This window comes from Labeo rohita, chromosome 17, assembly GCF_022985175.1.
Source record: "Labeo rohita strain BAU-BD-2019 chromosome 17, IGBB_LRoh.1.0, whole genome shotgun sequence".
NCBI classification, from domain to species: Eukaryota; Metazoa; Chordata; class Actinopteri; order Cypriniformes; family Cyprinidae; genus Labeo; species Labeo rohita.
Window position 1 is genome coordinate 34,875,229 of NC_066885.1, and position 17,105 is coordinate 34,892,333.

A 17,105-nucleotide genomic window follows, 5' to 3' on the forward strand; every position below is an offset into this window, starting at 1 on the left:
ATTTTAGAGAGTAATGCAATATTGTAATGCATTAATTTTACAACTAACTTTCCCCACCACTGTTTATCACAGCCATTATAGTGTATTATGACACTTTTTTCCAAATTCTTTCAGTATTGTGATAATACCGTATATCGTGATAAACAATTATCGCAACATGAAAATCACATGCATACAGCACACTGACTAAATGTGAAATGGGGATATTTTATCTTAGAGAAAGTTCCCATGCAGTTTCCATCATTTTTTGTTTGGGAGTTTGGAGAAAGTTTGGAGAAAAGTTTTGGAGAAAACTTTCTCTGACACTGAGTTAGGATGGAGCAGAGAGCAAAGTACATCCGTTCATCCTAAACCACACTCAAAGAGATTATTTCAATACTGATGCAAATGAATCAGCAGGACTGTGAATGCATCAAGGAAACAAGAACACTCATAGAGGTGTAAAAAAAAAAATTCTGATTTCCATTTGTGCTCATCACCCTAAACACTATTATATATTTGATATTATAATTGAACAGGACATGTGAAATCTGAATATGCAGGGCTTCAGATTAATAAAGAAAAAAGGAAAAAAAAAAATTCTTTTACTAAATAAACATTAACTGATAGAAAATAAAAACATCAACTTATTTTATTGCAATATTTCTCATTTTCATTTAAGTTAATACTACAACTAAAACTGAAATAAAAATGAACAAAAACTACATAGATATATTTACAACGTAACTTATAGAAATTACAAAAACAATAAAATAACTAGAACCTTAATATTACAACGAGAATGGAAAATATAAAAATAAAAACAAATTTAAAATATTGATAAAATCGTAATAGTATCCGTTTGGAATGAGATGAAGCTGAGTAAATGATGACGGATTTGTTATTTTGCCTCAAAATAATAATAGCCGAACAAATGTTTGATTGAGAGCGGATCGAGGCTGACTTTTGGTGCAGGACGCTGTGATGTAAATGTCATGTCGACAGTAATCAAATAAATGTGGCGGCAGTGCCTTCAGCTGGAGTTATTTAATGAGGACGTTCCTCCAGCTACAAACCCGCCGACCGACACAGGTAAAGCTCTCTTCTATTAGCTGCGCTATCGATCGCGGCCGTCCTGGGAGTGACCCGAGAGGTCATCATTTATGTATTAAGCAGGTTTAAAGGTATCCATTTCTTTTTATGTTCTTTTTCAGCAGTAATGTGGACGTAATCAGAGATGGGTTTGATTTTTTTTTCTCTCTCCACACGCAGGCAGCGCTCCCAACACCTCCAGCCATCGATCGGCGGTGCCATGGCCCCGTTCCTGCGCCCTCGCGGTGGGAGAAATCCACCTGGACGCCCGCGGCTCGCCGGACGCGGCCTTCTGAAGCCGCCGGATAAAAGTTGGAGCGGCCGGTGAGAGCGGAGCACGGGAGGAGGAGAGAAAACAAAGGCGTGTTTGGAGGGCCTGACGGACCCCGCTCTCACGGGACGCTCGTCTGCTGATGTCAATACTGGAGCAGAGCGCGGGACCCGCGGGGCTTCTTAAAGAGCAGCGTTAGCTCCGCCTCTGATTGGTGTGTGTTTCTTACACGCGCCGGTGGAAGGAAGCGTTTGAACATCTAAAGGTGACCGAGCGCTGGATGAATCTCAGGACATGAGCTGCTAAAGCTGAGAAAATAACCATCCTGCACAAACACAACGACGATTCACGCACACGTTCAGTCTCAAACTACACAGTCAAAGGCTGCACAGAACTGCAGTAATGCTTCACAGAGTTTTTTTAATGCCATGTCAGTAACTAAGACTATTTTCATGACAAGGACTTAATGATAAATATAGTCAAATAAAATCCAAACAAAAGAAAAAAATGCAGCAGTTCAGATTAAGATATTATACACTGACATGACAAAAACTTTAAACCTTTTCCTAGTAAAATCTTACTAAAGTTCTTAAGCGAGCTTGCAGTATTGAATAAAACTGTTGTCTGCTTCTACTAAAATGTGGAATGGAATGTTTGAGGAACGTAATGCTTTACACCATCAACATCTGTTAAGCTTTCATTCATTATAGTTAAACTTTGAACTTCGATAAAAGATTAAGCATTTAACATTTAATAAAGGAAACTTATTTCCACTATTAAAAGTAACTGTGACCTTTTATCTCACAATTTATTTATTTTTTTCCTCAGTTCTTCCTCAATTCTGAGAAAAAAAAAAAACAAACAAAAAAAAAACTGAAATGCAAGTAATAGACTCAGAATTCTGAGAAACTTAAAGATTGTGAGACATAAACTGGCAAAAATGCACAAATGTGCACTTTTTTTCACTGCAAGTTATTCATTGTGAGATATAAATTCACAGTTGCAAATTAAAAAGCAGAATTGTGAGATTTAAACAATAGCAATTGTTTTTTTTTATTTCATCTATGGCAGAAAAAAAAAAATCATAGAATTCAGAAAAAAAAATAATCATAATAAAAATTGTGACGTAAACCCGTACAACTGTAAGACTGTATAACTGTTTATAATTGTAAGACAAAAATGTTTAGAAAGCTAAGGTTAGAAGACTACACAAAAGAAGAAATTTCAAAAATTCACGACAAAAATACAACTTTAAAACAGCAATGAAAGTGGAAAATACAAAAAAATTAAAACATTAAAATTTTGCTAAAAAAAAATAATAGTATGAGGTTTTTTTTTTTTTTGGTACATTTGGTTGCACTTTAGATTTAAAATTAAATGAATCAACTTGTATTAGAATACTGTAATTATTGTTTTAACTACAGTTTGATGACCTGCTGTAACAAATGTAAGCGCATACAGTCGTACAGTACAGTGCACAGACAGTACAGGCAGAAGGGAGTGATGTTTTGTTGTTCACAGATCATTATATTTCACACAGTCTCACAGCAGAGCTGCAAACAGAGCCGTCGATATTTGTCTTCTGTTTTTTGCCATTAAACTTCACTGTCTTCTTCACAGATCTTGAAAGGACTGCTGGCACACAAGCTGTGTTTTTGATGTGTGAAGATTTCATCTGTTCTATTATTCTCAAAACCCCTCAGAATTATATCTGGCGATGGCTGAAACCAAACTAAACTAAACTAAGCTAAACCAAAACAAGCAAAAAATAAATAAATATATAGTCAATATGCAAAAACATTTCATGAATTTCCACACATATAATAAACAGTGGCATTTTTCACAGAAATTTCATTACTATTTTTTCTTTTCATTTGAAAAGGCTGAACTTCATAATAAATTTTCATTTGAAAATCATATTTTCCCACCTCAAAGTACTGTATCACAAAGACTGAGGGTCCATTACATGCACTATAAAACAAGATTCAACTCTGTGTTAATGATTAGTGCTACAATAGTCCCTTACCACATACATTATAAGGCTTGCAATTTTGTATTTTACTAAAGTTTTTTATTTTTATTTTATTAACTATAATTAATAAATGTTGAAGCTCAAATGTGTGACCACCTGGGTTCAGCTTATTTGATGCTGAATGTAAACTTCCAACTTGAATTTTTTAGGTGACCTTTAAATGACACATAATGTGGCTCTGCATGATACATTGTTGCACTTTAGTATTGCAGTATGTTGCGAGGTGATACATTATTACACCCCTATGAAATACTGATAAAGCCTGTAAGAGAAACAAAAAGATCTTAGAGGGAAAAATATAGAACACATTTTAGGGAAAACAATATTTTAATATTGAAAAAGCTAAATTTAGACAATATAGACTGAATCTAGACTCTAAAAAAATGCCCCAACGTACTGTGTTAATATTAAGGAATTTTCTGTATTGATTTTTTTATAGGTGTATTTTGAGTTACGCACTGCACTGAATTATGCTTTAGCAAATCGGTGCCATCTGTATTCGGAGCATTTTTCGAGATATTGAGCTACAAAGTTTTTGCGTCCCATAGACTTCTGTAGACAGAACCCTTTTTGCTTTCTGAAAAAGCACCCAAAATGTACACAGCTTACAAAAGAAACATTACATAATGTAAATAAGTTGTCACAGAATAAGAATACGTGAATAAATCAATTTTGATTTCTAAGGTGGCAAAATGTCCGTAAACTTAACAGAAAAAATAACTGTAATGAACACTATCTGTTCTCTACTGATTTTTAGCTTATAGATTTTCTAATAGTGAATTTTTTTGTTCATGAATTGTTCAAGCAGTGTGAGAGTTTGCTGATTTGTTGTAGTAGTAAATCGAGGTAAGGCAGCGTTGACTGATGATCAGTCTTTACCAGCTCAGCCTTTTCCTTGTGATTTTACTGAAGGCAAATGAAGCCAGAAGAGAATGATCAGAAAAAAAACTACGGGCTGCTAGAAACACATACAGGAAGAGCATAATATCATGATGGGGCTGTGTTTTTTCTCCATGAGTTTCCACAGAAAAGTTGAGGAGACACATTTGACTAACAATATGTTGACCATCAGTCCGTTTCCAATCATGATCCTCACAGACGTCTCAGATCAGTCTCCTCCTGTACTCATCTGGCGTTCAGTCTTAGTTTCTGTCTGGGGAAGTGTTAATCCCTACATATGGATGGACAGAGCTGTCGCCGCAGCTGTTTGAGACGTACAAAAAGAGCGCGTCAATCTCCGCCATACCCCTGCTATCAGAAGCATGCCCTCACTGAGACTACAGCTCAAGATCAATCGAATCACCGGACGCTCGCATTGCACGCACGAAAGCCTGAGACAATTACAGCACGTCAGTAACTATCTATCAACGATAAAGCTAAGAAAAGGGCATTCTCCTGATTCTGAAGAGGAGAAACTCCACATGTGCTGCATGCAGGTACAGCTATAGATGGCACTATTGCACCATCACACTCGCACACACACACACCTAGAGCACAACCGCTCCTTTATGTTCAAGTGTCATTTGCTCAAAGGATAACATCTAATTAAGTCAAAGTGCTGGATGAATCTTTTAAAACATCACACTTCCCAAACAGAACACACTTCTGATGCTAAAGCGCTCTCGCTGCGCTACGAGAGATTTAACAGCTCATTATCGAACCGTTCCTGACACCCCCAATCAAACTGACACACACTCTTTAACATAACACAAGAAAAAAATTACTTTTTGATATCCTGAAATAATTTGGCCAGACAAAGAAACTTTCTATTTGCTAATTTTGTCATCATCAAAATGAAGATTTTTCTCTTTTTTTAATCACTCTCTGTGATCTGACGCTGCTAACTTTGGAAAAAGAAAAGATGTGAGAAGCTCAAAGGTTTAACAGACGTGTCGACGGCGTTTGTGGCATAACGTCGATAATAAAAATGACAATTACAGTACAATGGAAACACTGGTGCAAAACAACAACCACAACATCACTATAGCTAGCCTTGTTTGTGCAAAACTATATTCATCAAAAGTGTTCAAAAGTAAAGCCTTGTGAAAATGAATTAGGTTATGCACAACAAAAAAAATTACATTAGCATTTATGGCTTTGATAAATGCTATGATGACTGATGCAAAACTAAAATGTTGACAATAATACTACAAGATATCTTTTTTATTATTATTATTTAAAAAAATGTTTAATAACAGCACACATCAGCACACTTGTGTTCATACATCAAACACACTACTGGTTAAAAGATAGAAGTTTCTAAGGTTTCTGAAAGAAGTCTCTTCTGCTCACCAAAGCTGCACTTATTTGATCAAAAATACAGTAAAAATGTGAAATATCGTGGAAATGATATTGTTGTGATCAAAGCTGAATTTTCAGCATCATTACTCACATGATCCTTCAGAAATCATTGTAATATGCTGATTTGCTGCTCAACAAACATTTATGATTATTAGCAATGTTAAAACAGTTGTGCTGCCCAATATTTTTGTAGAGAATGTGACACATTTTATTTTTCAGGATTCTCAGATGAACAGAAAGTTCAAAAGAACAGCAGTTATTTAAAATAGAAATCTTTTGTGAGATTATACATGTCTTCACTGTCACTTTGGTAAATCTAAAGCATAATATTATTTTTCTGAAGAAATGTATTACCAAGTTCAGACTTTCGAACAGCAGTGTGTATAACGTCTCTTTGTTAATAAACATTATGAGGTGGAAACAAGCTCTCTACACTGCAAACAATCCAAACACAGATTCATCTGCCCAGAGCTGTAGCAGCACAACCAGACGACCTACAGCTCAAATAACACGACTTCTGCTCTGAATGATGAGCTCAAGCTACTGTCTGTGGTGATCAACATGCAAACCTGACGCCTGTCATTGCACACCCTAAAACATCAGCCTTCAACAGGAGGCAGTGCTGCGTCCTCACTCGTATGCAGATCTTTTACAGCAGCACATGATCACAGAGGAAATGTGTGTTTACCAGACAGTTCACAAAGAAACAACCTGTGACCTACTGACCTCTGACCCCATGGGTGTTTACAGACCAATGGTTAGAGAACGGCTGACCAACAGGGACTGAACTCATCTGAAGGGTGGCGGATGAGATTTAAAGACATCGTTCCTCTGAAATCCTCATTCTGTCATCATTTACTTACATGCAGTTCCAAAAACTGAATTATTATATAACATACTGCTCTAAGAGTCACTTCACAAACATCTCACCATTTCATCTTACCATTTCAAAAAAAAAACTCAAAGCTCTTCTAACCTGAGCATAAAAGTCATAACCCGTCAAAATAAAAGTTTTGTTTAACTTGAAGAAAGTGTGACAGAGGTAATATATATATATATTAGGGCTGCACAAATATTAAAATTTCTAATTGTGATTACAATTACAGATGCCACAATTATGTAATCGCTCAAAGGCACAATTAAAAAAAAAAACAAAAAAAAAACCACGTACATTATTCTGCCTGCTTAAGATGTGGGGGTGGGTGTGTTTTTCCTACAGGTTATCTTAAAGTTTTTTTTGTTTTTTTTTTCCCTATTGATTAAATTTTTTAATTTGCACTTTTTTTATATTTAAAGAAGAAACTATATATATAAAATGTGCCATGCAGTGCTTCAAACAATAGTATAAAGCTATTCAAAACATCATTCAATGTAAATTGTGAGAATCTTAATTAATAATCGAAATTACAATTTCAAGGTAATAATCGACAATTATGATTTTTGTCATAATCACGCAGCCCTAATAAATATATAAATTAAAAAAAATATATATATATAAATATATATTAATGTTTTATACCTTTGTTGATAACCACTGTTTTTGCTAATAGATTTGTATTAAATCATAAATCCCAAATAATTACAAGGCACAACAGAGAATTTGACATTACTGTAAAAATTAATATATTATTAAGCTGCTAAAGTTTTAGGAATTCAAATAATTAGATGTTTTCTTCGATGGAATTTGGAGTGAAAAGTGGATTTAATTAGAATCCTAAACATGCATTTTTGTTAAACCTTTAATATATAGTTGTTAACATGTAGCTTCATGATTTAAATTAATCAGATATGCTTTTTGTTTTAAACTGGAAATAAAAAAAAATAAGAAAAATTAAAACAGGGCAAAAAACAATTTGGAATAAATAAGTAAATAAAACATTTCACATAAGGGTCCTTAAAATGTTATTTTTGTTCAGTTTTAAATGAACTGTTGTTAAATTGTATGCGTTTCATGATTTCAATTAATTAGACATGCTTTTTGATTGCTTGCATTTAATTTCACTATTAAAACTGAATTGAGAAAAATTCTAATGGAAAAAAAAAACAAATACAGCAAAATTAAAACTGGTAAAAAAAAACGTATTTCATAGGGTCCTATATGACCTTTTTTCTGCAGCTGAAGACATTTTGAAGAACACTGGTAATCAGACAGCTTTAGTGAGCACTGACCTCCACTGCATGGACAAAGACATAAAATGCAGTAAATAGGGCAGAGTTTTCAGTGTTTACAGTGGAATGTGCCTTTAAAAGACTATGTGATGTTGCTGAATGTTCACACTGTGATTCCTCATGATACGCGCACTTGAAGATGTGTGTTGTTTTAGTGCACTTTATAGTCAGGATCAATTACTGAGCTCTGCTGCCTCAAAACAACTAAAGGGGTCTGAAATCAGAACCAGAATCGTTAAATTCCCTGTAATTCCCAGTGCATTCCGGCGTGAACCCATCCACACACGTGTGCACCGCGCCTCGACCCGTCTAACCTCCAGCCCAAAACAACAAGCCCTTCACATTTGACGGCACTCCTGTGTGAAGATCAGGTGAAACGCTGCTGTCTGGCTTCACGCGCGTGTGGGACTCTCCTGAAGCCGCTCTGCTCATTTCTCCTCAGCAACAGGAAGTGATGTGAGCGGCGTCAGGCGGCTCACGCACAAACACATCACAGCAGCTCACGGACAGACGGACAGACACCGGCTGCGGCACAATGCGTTAAAAGACTAGTTCACCCAAAACTGAAAATGTGCTGTTTATTTACTCACCAAGATATATGTGACAGTAAAGGAGATATTTAAACTGAACATTATTTATAACATTATTACCTGTAATCCAGAGCCACAGACAAACAATCTGGAGTCACGACCAATTCACAAATGAATCATTCTTTTGAACCGGTTCTTTTTGGTGAACTAGTTGAACCAGTTCACCAAATTGGACTGAAGCGTCTGAATCAGTTCGCGACTCAAACAGCACGGATCTACTAGTTACTCAGTCAAAAGCACACTTTCAGACGCCTGACAGTCACTCGGACTGTAAATGAATCAAAATATCAGCGCATCTGATCCTATAATGAATGAACTGATTCACTGCTCCAGTTCCTCCAACAGTCACTGAAATGAGGAAAAAGTTTGACTCGGACCGAAGACTGATGAGCCGCTGATATGTGTATACATAAACAGAACATTTGAATGAAGGAGCCACATTTTTATGGTTTCTCATGGTTTATGTAAAAAGGTGAGCTGATAAAGATCAGTTTATTCACTTTTTATGTTTTACACAAGTACAACATACACATTCCACATCATTATTGGGTGCCTTAATAATATAACCATGTATACGTAATACATATTTTGTCGTTGCAAGATTACCTGGGGAACTGTACATCTGTACATCTGAAAACTGTCAGAAAGAACTAGTTCATGGAAAAGAAACAGATTTCCCCATTTACCTATGGCCCTATGAATTCTGTTCTATTTTTTTCCAAATTCTGTTTTTGTTGTTGTTTTGTTTTGTTTTTTGTTTTGTTTTTCAAAATTCCCATTTGAATTTTTCTGGATTCCATTTTTTTTTCTGTTTTAATTTTTCTGGACTCCTTTTTAATGGTTACATTAAATTGTATTAATCAAAAAGCATGTCTAATTACTTAAAATCATGAAACAATTTAACATCAATTTATTAAAAGTTTAACATGTTTAGGGCCCCATGAATTTTTTTATTTTTTCCCACCTTATTGTTTTATTGTTACCTAATTATGTGTTTTAGCATGCCTAATTACTTGAATGCAATATTTCTTACAATAGCCTTATTAAAATGTTTTTTCTGCTTATCAAATGAAGGCATAAAACATTAATATCTTTCATTAATGAAAATTAAACAAATGTTATTTTTTGGCAATAAAGGGGATTTACCATTACAATTAAAACATTGAAGAAATATTGTATGATTATTCCTTAAAAAAACAAGGTTTTAATAATTTTAGTAGTAGTATTGCGTACATTCTCCTGAACAATACTAATGTATTTCTGCCACTGTGTTCCAATGTTCATACTATCCATACTAAATAGTATGTGAGATAAGAATAAGTGTGTCCTAAAGCATAGTATGCTGAAAAGAGTATGCCAAAAGTCATACGGATGGTCTACTATTTCAGGTCGATTTTTGAAGTGTGGATCCGTGCACACTCTAAAGGCTAATATTGGCCACAATCCATTGCGCTTTGGCAAAGGATTCAGTCCAGAACTACAAACACAAATAAAACGTGTTAAAAACTACAAACATGGCAGATGACCGTGACCAGCGGTTAGGTAGAGATGTTTAGAAAAAGGGGTTTGAGTTACTAATAATCAACATTTCTTCTTCTCTTCACCAAAAGAGTACATACTTTAAGGGCGTAGTATAAGTAGGTACACTGGGATGCAGCATATGTCTACAAGTTAATAACTTCTGTGTGTATATGATATGACGTTGGTTTTACTCAAATAAAACGGCTGAATGCTCATGAAGTATTCTCAGAGCAGTTCTTGTTCATGTATTTATGTCCTCATTCAGTGAGACGGCAGACACTAAAATCACCACGTAAACCGCGCGTCTTCGCCATTCATTAACACAGAGACACGCAGAACGTGCAGGATTCATATTTAAATAGTCTTCTTGCAGCTTAATATTTACAAATACTAGTTCATATCGTGATCTGATTGAAGTGTAATGACCTTCTCCTGATTAATCCACACAAACTTAATAAAGATAAATTTCCGTGACATTCTGAGTTAACCCTTAAAGACCCAGAACATTTTCGGGGCACCTGACACGCCTGCACTTTCCTTTGTTTTTTCAGATCTATTCTTGCAGTCAGCATCAAGTGCTACATATCACTGTAAACAGGAGAACTTGAAGTTTCAGTCTAGCTAATTTAAAGTCCCAATTTTCCTTTTATCTTCTCTAAGAATTAATGAATTTCCAAAATTTTAGGAAAAACACAAGCAACAATTGGACCAAGTACTCAAAGAGAAACTCCTGAAGTTTGGATTTTTTTTCTTTATAAAGTTGTATTCAGGTGTTTTACACTACCAAAGAAAATTTTGTCTGCACATAACATTCCCCAAGCAACTTATAGCCATTTATTACAATATTGATATAGGCGCTTTTAGTGAAAAACAGGTCTATTTAGTTTACTGACAATATAGAAGTGTTCAAAAGTGTTTAGGAAGTAAAGCAAATGGAAACAGTGTTACATAATAACAAAACACTATATAGTGTTTCCATTTACTTTACTTCCTAAACATTTTTGAACACTTCTATACTGTCAGTAAACTATTTTTTTTTTTTTTCAGAGAAATATATTTTCAATCAGAGTACGAACAACAAATACAAACAGTGCAGCAAGTAGTGAAAACAACTGCACAAATGGTCTTGTGTAACAAACATAGAAACAGTGCAAGTGATTCACAAACAACACACACAATGAGAGAGAAATATACAATATGCAACAGAAAATATTATGGAAATAATCTTTATAAACTATACAAGAATAATTGACATAATATACCAGCCAAATGGATCGATCCGCTGGCTGTATTCAGCATCGGAATTGCTTTTACCGGAACAGCACATATCCATGTGAAAACATAAATTCCAGTGCTTTATCCGATATGTACCGCTGTTTCATCCTTGGTTCTGGTTTGTTTTATGTCAAAGTGCTCTATCGTGTGTTTTTCTGTGCTTTAAAGAGAGCGCAGTCATGCAAATGTGTTATTTTGTGTTTGTTTTCATGCACGCACAACGCACTTTCACTTTGAGTTTGTTCAAATTTCCAAAGACACATGCTAATTGGTGGTTCAAAAGTCCAAAACCTATGTTTATTGGTTGAATAAATGGCAGTTTGAACCAATCAGGGCAAAGGGGTGGGACTAAGCGTCAAAAATCATTCCTGTCTGCCTCAGAGGAACGAAATGCATTGGTTTCTACTGACAAAGCAATGTGGATCAAACTGTGATGACGTAATCCCGTTCACTACAAAGCCTCTGAATATCCAAATAAGACAAAAGTGACACAGAAAAAAAGAGAATCTCAGCTTTACGATATTTTATTCAGATTGGATTAGCGAAACTGTTCAAAACTGTAAATTCCGTTTTTATTACTGGATTCCGCGATTCCGTCCGTGTTTTCCGAATCGCGGAAATCACAGGGCCCTATTTACCTGAAGTTAGGGGTGGGCGATATGGCAAAAATATCATTTCACGATTTTTTTCAGAAATATCACGATTCACAATTTAATCACGATTCTTTTGTCATGTTGGTTTTACTATTTTTCAGTACGGACAAACTAAAAACAAAGACTTTCAAGGTAACAAAGTATAAAATAAAAAATAACAGCAGATATTTAGACCAAAGTGAGCGAAGATAAAAATCGTTGTCATTGTTTTATCTGTTATTAAAAAATAAAAACAAAGAATACCAACCATGCTTTATTTTGAAGGTATAGTAGGTGTATTTAGCAGTAGCATTCAAGAAATTAAATGAACAAATATAAACAGCGAAACACTACATACTTATACACTATATACATCAACTGTACATTGATTCTTATTAAAGCAACTGTATTACAGTTCCTCAATCAAGAGCAGTGAGTGATTTTTCTCTTTGTGTTTTGTTTTAATAACAATTAAAAGAATAGTTCAACCAAAAATAAAATTCTGTCATCTGTCTGTCAATTCCGTCACAGTGTTTTATTTTAATACCATTCCTTTTTTTCTATTGAAAGTTGTCTATTTGATCATTTCTATTATTAAATTCAATGGGCACCAGCTACTGTTTGGTTATCCACAATCTTCAAAATATCTTACTTTGTGTTTAGCACAAGAAAGAAAGTAATACAGTTTTGGGACAACATGTAAGTGAGTAAATAATGACAGAATTATAAATTTTGGGTGAACTACCCCTTTGATGACAAATAGCAGCATGTTTAGTACAATTAGTCTGCTGCCCCTTTAAGAGCTGCACATCTGAAATACAGGCAGGCATCTGTTCTCTCAATTGTTTGCTTTCACTTTAGACATAAGCTTCTAGTTTTTATATGTAAACCTTGTGTGTTTCGACAATATTAGCGTAATCAGACGCAATACATAACTTAGTTCAGTATTTAGGCGCTATTTGACAGGATTTTAATGTGCACGGGTTTCAGGTTTACACGCAGTGGAGAAGTGAAAAGTGAAACTCTAAGGCTGAGTTAACACTGATGTGAATGTATGTGGTGTTGTACAGTATATTGAGACGAAGGCGCCAGAACTGCAGCTGACAGAATAGCACGATACTACCATATTTCTCAAAAAGCAGATCGTGGAGACATTTTTATCGTCCACGATCAAAAATCATCATATCGCACACCCCTGTCTGAGGTTGTGTATTACAGGTAATGTTATAAACAGCTTCTTGCACAGACTGATCGTTTCACCGCATAAGACCGCAACATATCATCAGGAGCCACAGGTATTGAATGCAAGCCGCTGACTTGCATTTTATGAATCATCAAGGACAGTTTAGCTAAAAATCTTCTGTACTGCTCTACTGAAGAAAACAAGTCACCTACATCTTGGATGACCTGAGGATGACCTTTTGGCTGAACAACTACTTTAATGAATCACAACACAACCCATTATTTGGAAAGCCAAAAGTGCTACAAAAAAATCCTTCAACAGGACAGTCACATCATAAACCACTGTGCTGTTCTCTGGTTCTATGAGTCTTTGAGCACTACAGGTGTGATCAGTACGAGCACTAATAGTAGTGATGCGTGATTTAACCGCAGTACTCGTAGAGTGACACACGGGTGTACCTTGACAAGCTTGAGCAGCTGGTAGAGATCCTCCACCTCATCCCCTTCAGTCTGGCTGTATTCCCTTCCTGTGTGCACACTGGAGCCCTCAATAGTGCGCCTGTACAGGGGAACATCCATGGCCTCAGCGTACAAATCAATGGCCTGATGACCCACCGTCTGATACATGTAACTGTCCAGCTCATCTGGAACTGACACAGAATGCATGTGTTACTGGAAAAACATTTTTATTCCACAGCAGAAAAACAAAATCTGAATCGCAAGAAAAAAGATAAAAGTTACCATTTCTTTTTTTTCAATCCTACTTATAAAATATCCAGTTATATAATAATACAGATTTAAAGGTAAAGTTATAGGCGTTCAGGCACTGTAACTGCTGAGTTTTTACCTGAATCTTTCTGTAATTTATAGTATTTACAGTAAATGACAGTATACTTCTTATGTCCTAGTGCATTCTTGTTTTGTTTTTAACTAATCATTTTACTGGGTCTGATGAAATTTCAATTGGAAAAGGTCGTTTAAAACAGTTCTAGATAAAGTTACTGCATGTCATAATGCAGGACACTCACGTCTACAGTCAAATAACAGAAATAAGAGCTCGTGTGTTATTATCATGCGTTAACTATGATCTTACCATGTGTGTGAGGCATGAGGTTTGCGAGAGCGACGATAGAGTGCCCAGCAGACACACACTGCAGCATGTTATAACAGCTGTCTTTACCGCCACTGAAACACAAACACACACAACAATCACTGACAGCACGACTTTCTGCATCACATTCAAGTGTCATTATAATCACAGTCGCGTCGCGCTACCTGATCAGCGCAACAACTCTCATAATGTCTATTTCACAGCTGCTCACACACAAAAAATCCAGTGCAGTGACTGCAGTCTGTGCTGCTGATCATCACACACGTGTTCCTCTCACTCGGCTGTAAACACTGGCGCGCTTCCGGGTGCCTGAAGGACCCCTACGGGAAGCTGCCTGATGATTCGCCTGCGCGAAATGCTCTGACTGACCGCTAAACAAAACCATACTGCTAAACCACACACGCGTTATTCTGCTTAAATATCTGATATAGTGCAGCACATACTGTTATATTAATGCAGAAAACTAAAGTCAAGCATACTGCTGCATAATGAATGAAGAACGTAATTCATTCACTGGAAAAAAAGGCTTTGAATAGTGCTGTCAACGATTAATCGCATCCAAAATAAAAGTTTTTGTTTACATAATATATATATATATATATATATATATATATATATATATATATATATATATATGTGTGTGTGTGTGTGTGTGTGTGTGTGTGTGTGTACCGTGTATATTTATTATGTATATATACATGCACACACATGCATGTATATATTTAAGAAAAATATGTTTATATATTAAATATATTTATATATAATATTAATTATATCAATAAAAATATATACAATGTAAACATTTTCAAAATATATACTGGATGTGTGTGTGTATTCATATATACATAATAAATATACACAGTACACACACATACTATATAAACAAAAACTTTTATTTTGTATGCGATTAATCGCGATTAATCGTTGCACATCACTAAAAATATATGCATGTCCATACATGTAAATATTTTTAAAATATATATGCTCTTGTATGTGTGTCTTTATATATACATAATAAATATACACAGTACGCACATACTTTTATTTTAGATGCAATTAATTGTGATTAATCGTTTGACAGCACTACTTTGAAACAAGTTTCACTCAGTAATTGCAAGTAGATTTTACCAATAAACAGCAACACATTCAAAAAAATGTTTGAAGTAGAAAGACTGAAATAAGTATTTTCTTGTAAAACATACACTAGCGATCTTTATTTTATTTACAACTTGTGTTTATACAACGGTTTTTATAAATGATTTAGATTTTGTCAAATTACCATTAAAAATAAGTTGTGTATCAGGCATTAAAGAAACATCAGTTACGTGTGTGTGGTGTTTCACGTGTGCATAATAAAAGATTGACTGAATGATTAGTTTGGGATGTAAAGATGAGCATACATGATCCAGATGCAAATAAATATCAAACGAGAGGTCAAACGAGAACTCTGGCCTTTTCATACATGTATGTGAGAATAAACTCAGTGTAAATGAGTGAAATCTCAAGAGTGTTAGTTTGGGCCATGATTGCTGATGGAAGGTGCTTTGACCATGATGATGCTGGAGTCTGGATCTTCTCACGGATGATGTTTTCCTCTGAGGGAGAATCGCACTCCGACACAAACACCTTTCAAGCTGCGTTTGCCGTGTGGTGTTGTTGTGCCGGAGCACAGTGCTTGTGTTGCTTTCCTCACCTCGTGCCCCTGAGCTGGCCAAAGGCAATGCACTCCGTCTGCATTTACACAACTGAAAGAGACATCTTTTCAGCCCAGCCCTCTGCTTTCTCACATCAGCTACTGTACGCTAGTTATTTCTGTACTGTGTGCCTTGTGAAACCCGACCAGCACAATTAACACGAGACTGGGTTTGTCCAAAAGGAGATTTTCGAAATATTCACTGTCCAGCATCACCAGACATTCACAGGCAACGTTTGCTGAAGGAATGATCTCACCAAACCTTCTCCTCATGTTTCCATATGGTTCCTGTTCTAGAAATGTTTTATCAAGCGTCTTTTAGTAACCAAAACCTAGAATGTTTTTCCTTTAACAGTTTTTATTAAAGGAATAGTTCAGCCAAAATTAAAAATGTGCTCAGTCTCAGGCCATCCATGATTAGGATGAGTTTGTTCATCAGATTTGTATAAATGTCTCATTCCATCACTGTCTCACCAATGCACCTCTGCAGTGAATGGGTGCCGTCAGAATGAGAGTCCAAACAGCTGATAAAAACATCACAATAATCCACAAGTAATTCACACCACTCCAGTCCATCAGTGAACATCTTGAGATGACAAAAGCCGAAACAAATATATCATGAAGACTTTTTTTTTTAACTAAAATCTGAGTCCATAATCCATAATAACGCTTCCTCCAGTGAAAAAGGTAATCTCCTGTTGTCTCTCATATCAAAATCCAGAGCTGTTTTGGCTTGTAAATGGTGCAGATTTCTCTCCTGATTCAGACCAGACCACTTTTTCACTGGAGGAAGTCTTATGATGGATTATGGACTCAGATTTTAGTTAAAAATGTCTTAACGATAGATTCGTTTCAGCTTTTGTCTTGTCAAGATGTTCACTGATGGACTGGAGTGGTGTGGATTACTTGTGGGTTATTGTGGTATTTTTATCAGCTGTTTGGACTCTCATTCTGACGGCACCCATTCACTGCAGAGGATCCGCTGGTGAGACAGTGATGGAATGACACATTTCTACAAATCTGATGAGGAAACAAACTAACTTCTCCTTAAAAACTAACATGTCAATGATATGACAGTAACACTGTGTATGAGCAGAAGCACAGACGCTCTGAATAGCATCTTTGGTCTTTTCTATAAAGACTGTGGGCATCTCAAAGCTGATTTACACACACACACAAACTCATCTTAGTCGCACAAGGACACAAAAACTTTGCACTTAATAAGAAGCTGTGAAATTATGACACAGACGTCCAGAG

The 17,105-nt window shown here is 35.6% G+C and overlaps 1 protein-coding gene across 1 annotated transcript in view; it reads right to left on the minus strand.

The window, feature by feature from the left end:
* dph6 (diphthamine biosynthesis 6) overlaps window positions 1-14,450 on the minus strand; it is a 98,945-nt gene extending 84,495 nt beyond the window's left edge. Inside the window, exons 1-3 of the mRNA XM_051133880.1 lie at window positions 14,320-14,450; window positions 14,138-14,229; window positions 13,504-13,694 (exon numbers count right to left, since the gene is read on the minus strand). Of these exons, the coding sequence (XP_050989837.1) occupies window positions 13,504-13,694; window positions 14,138-14,229; window positions 14,320-14,342 (306 nt within the window). The 5' untranslated portion in view covers window positions 14,343-14,450. The remainder of the gene's footprint in view (window positions 1-13,503; window positions 13,695-14,137; window positions 14,230-14,319) is intronic.
* Window positions 14,451-17,105: the final 2,655 nt, after the last annotated feature.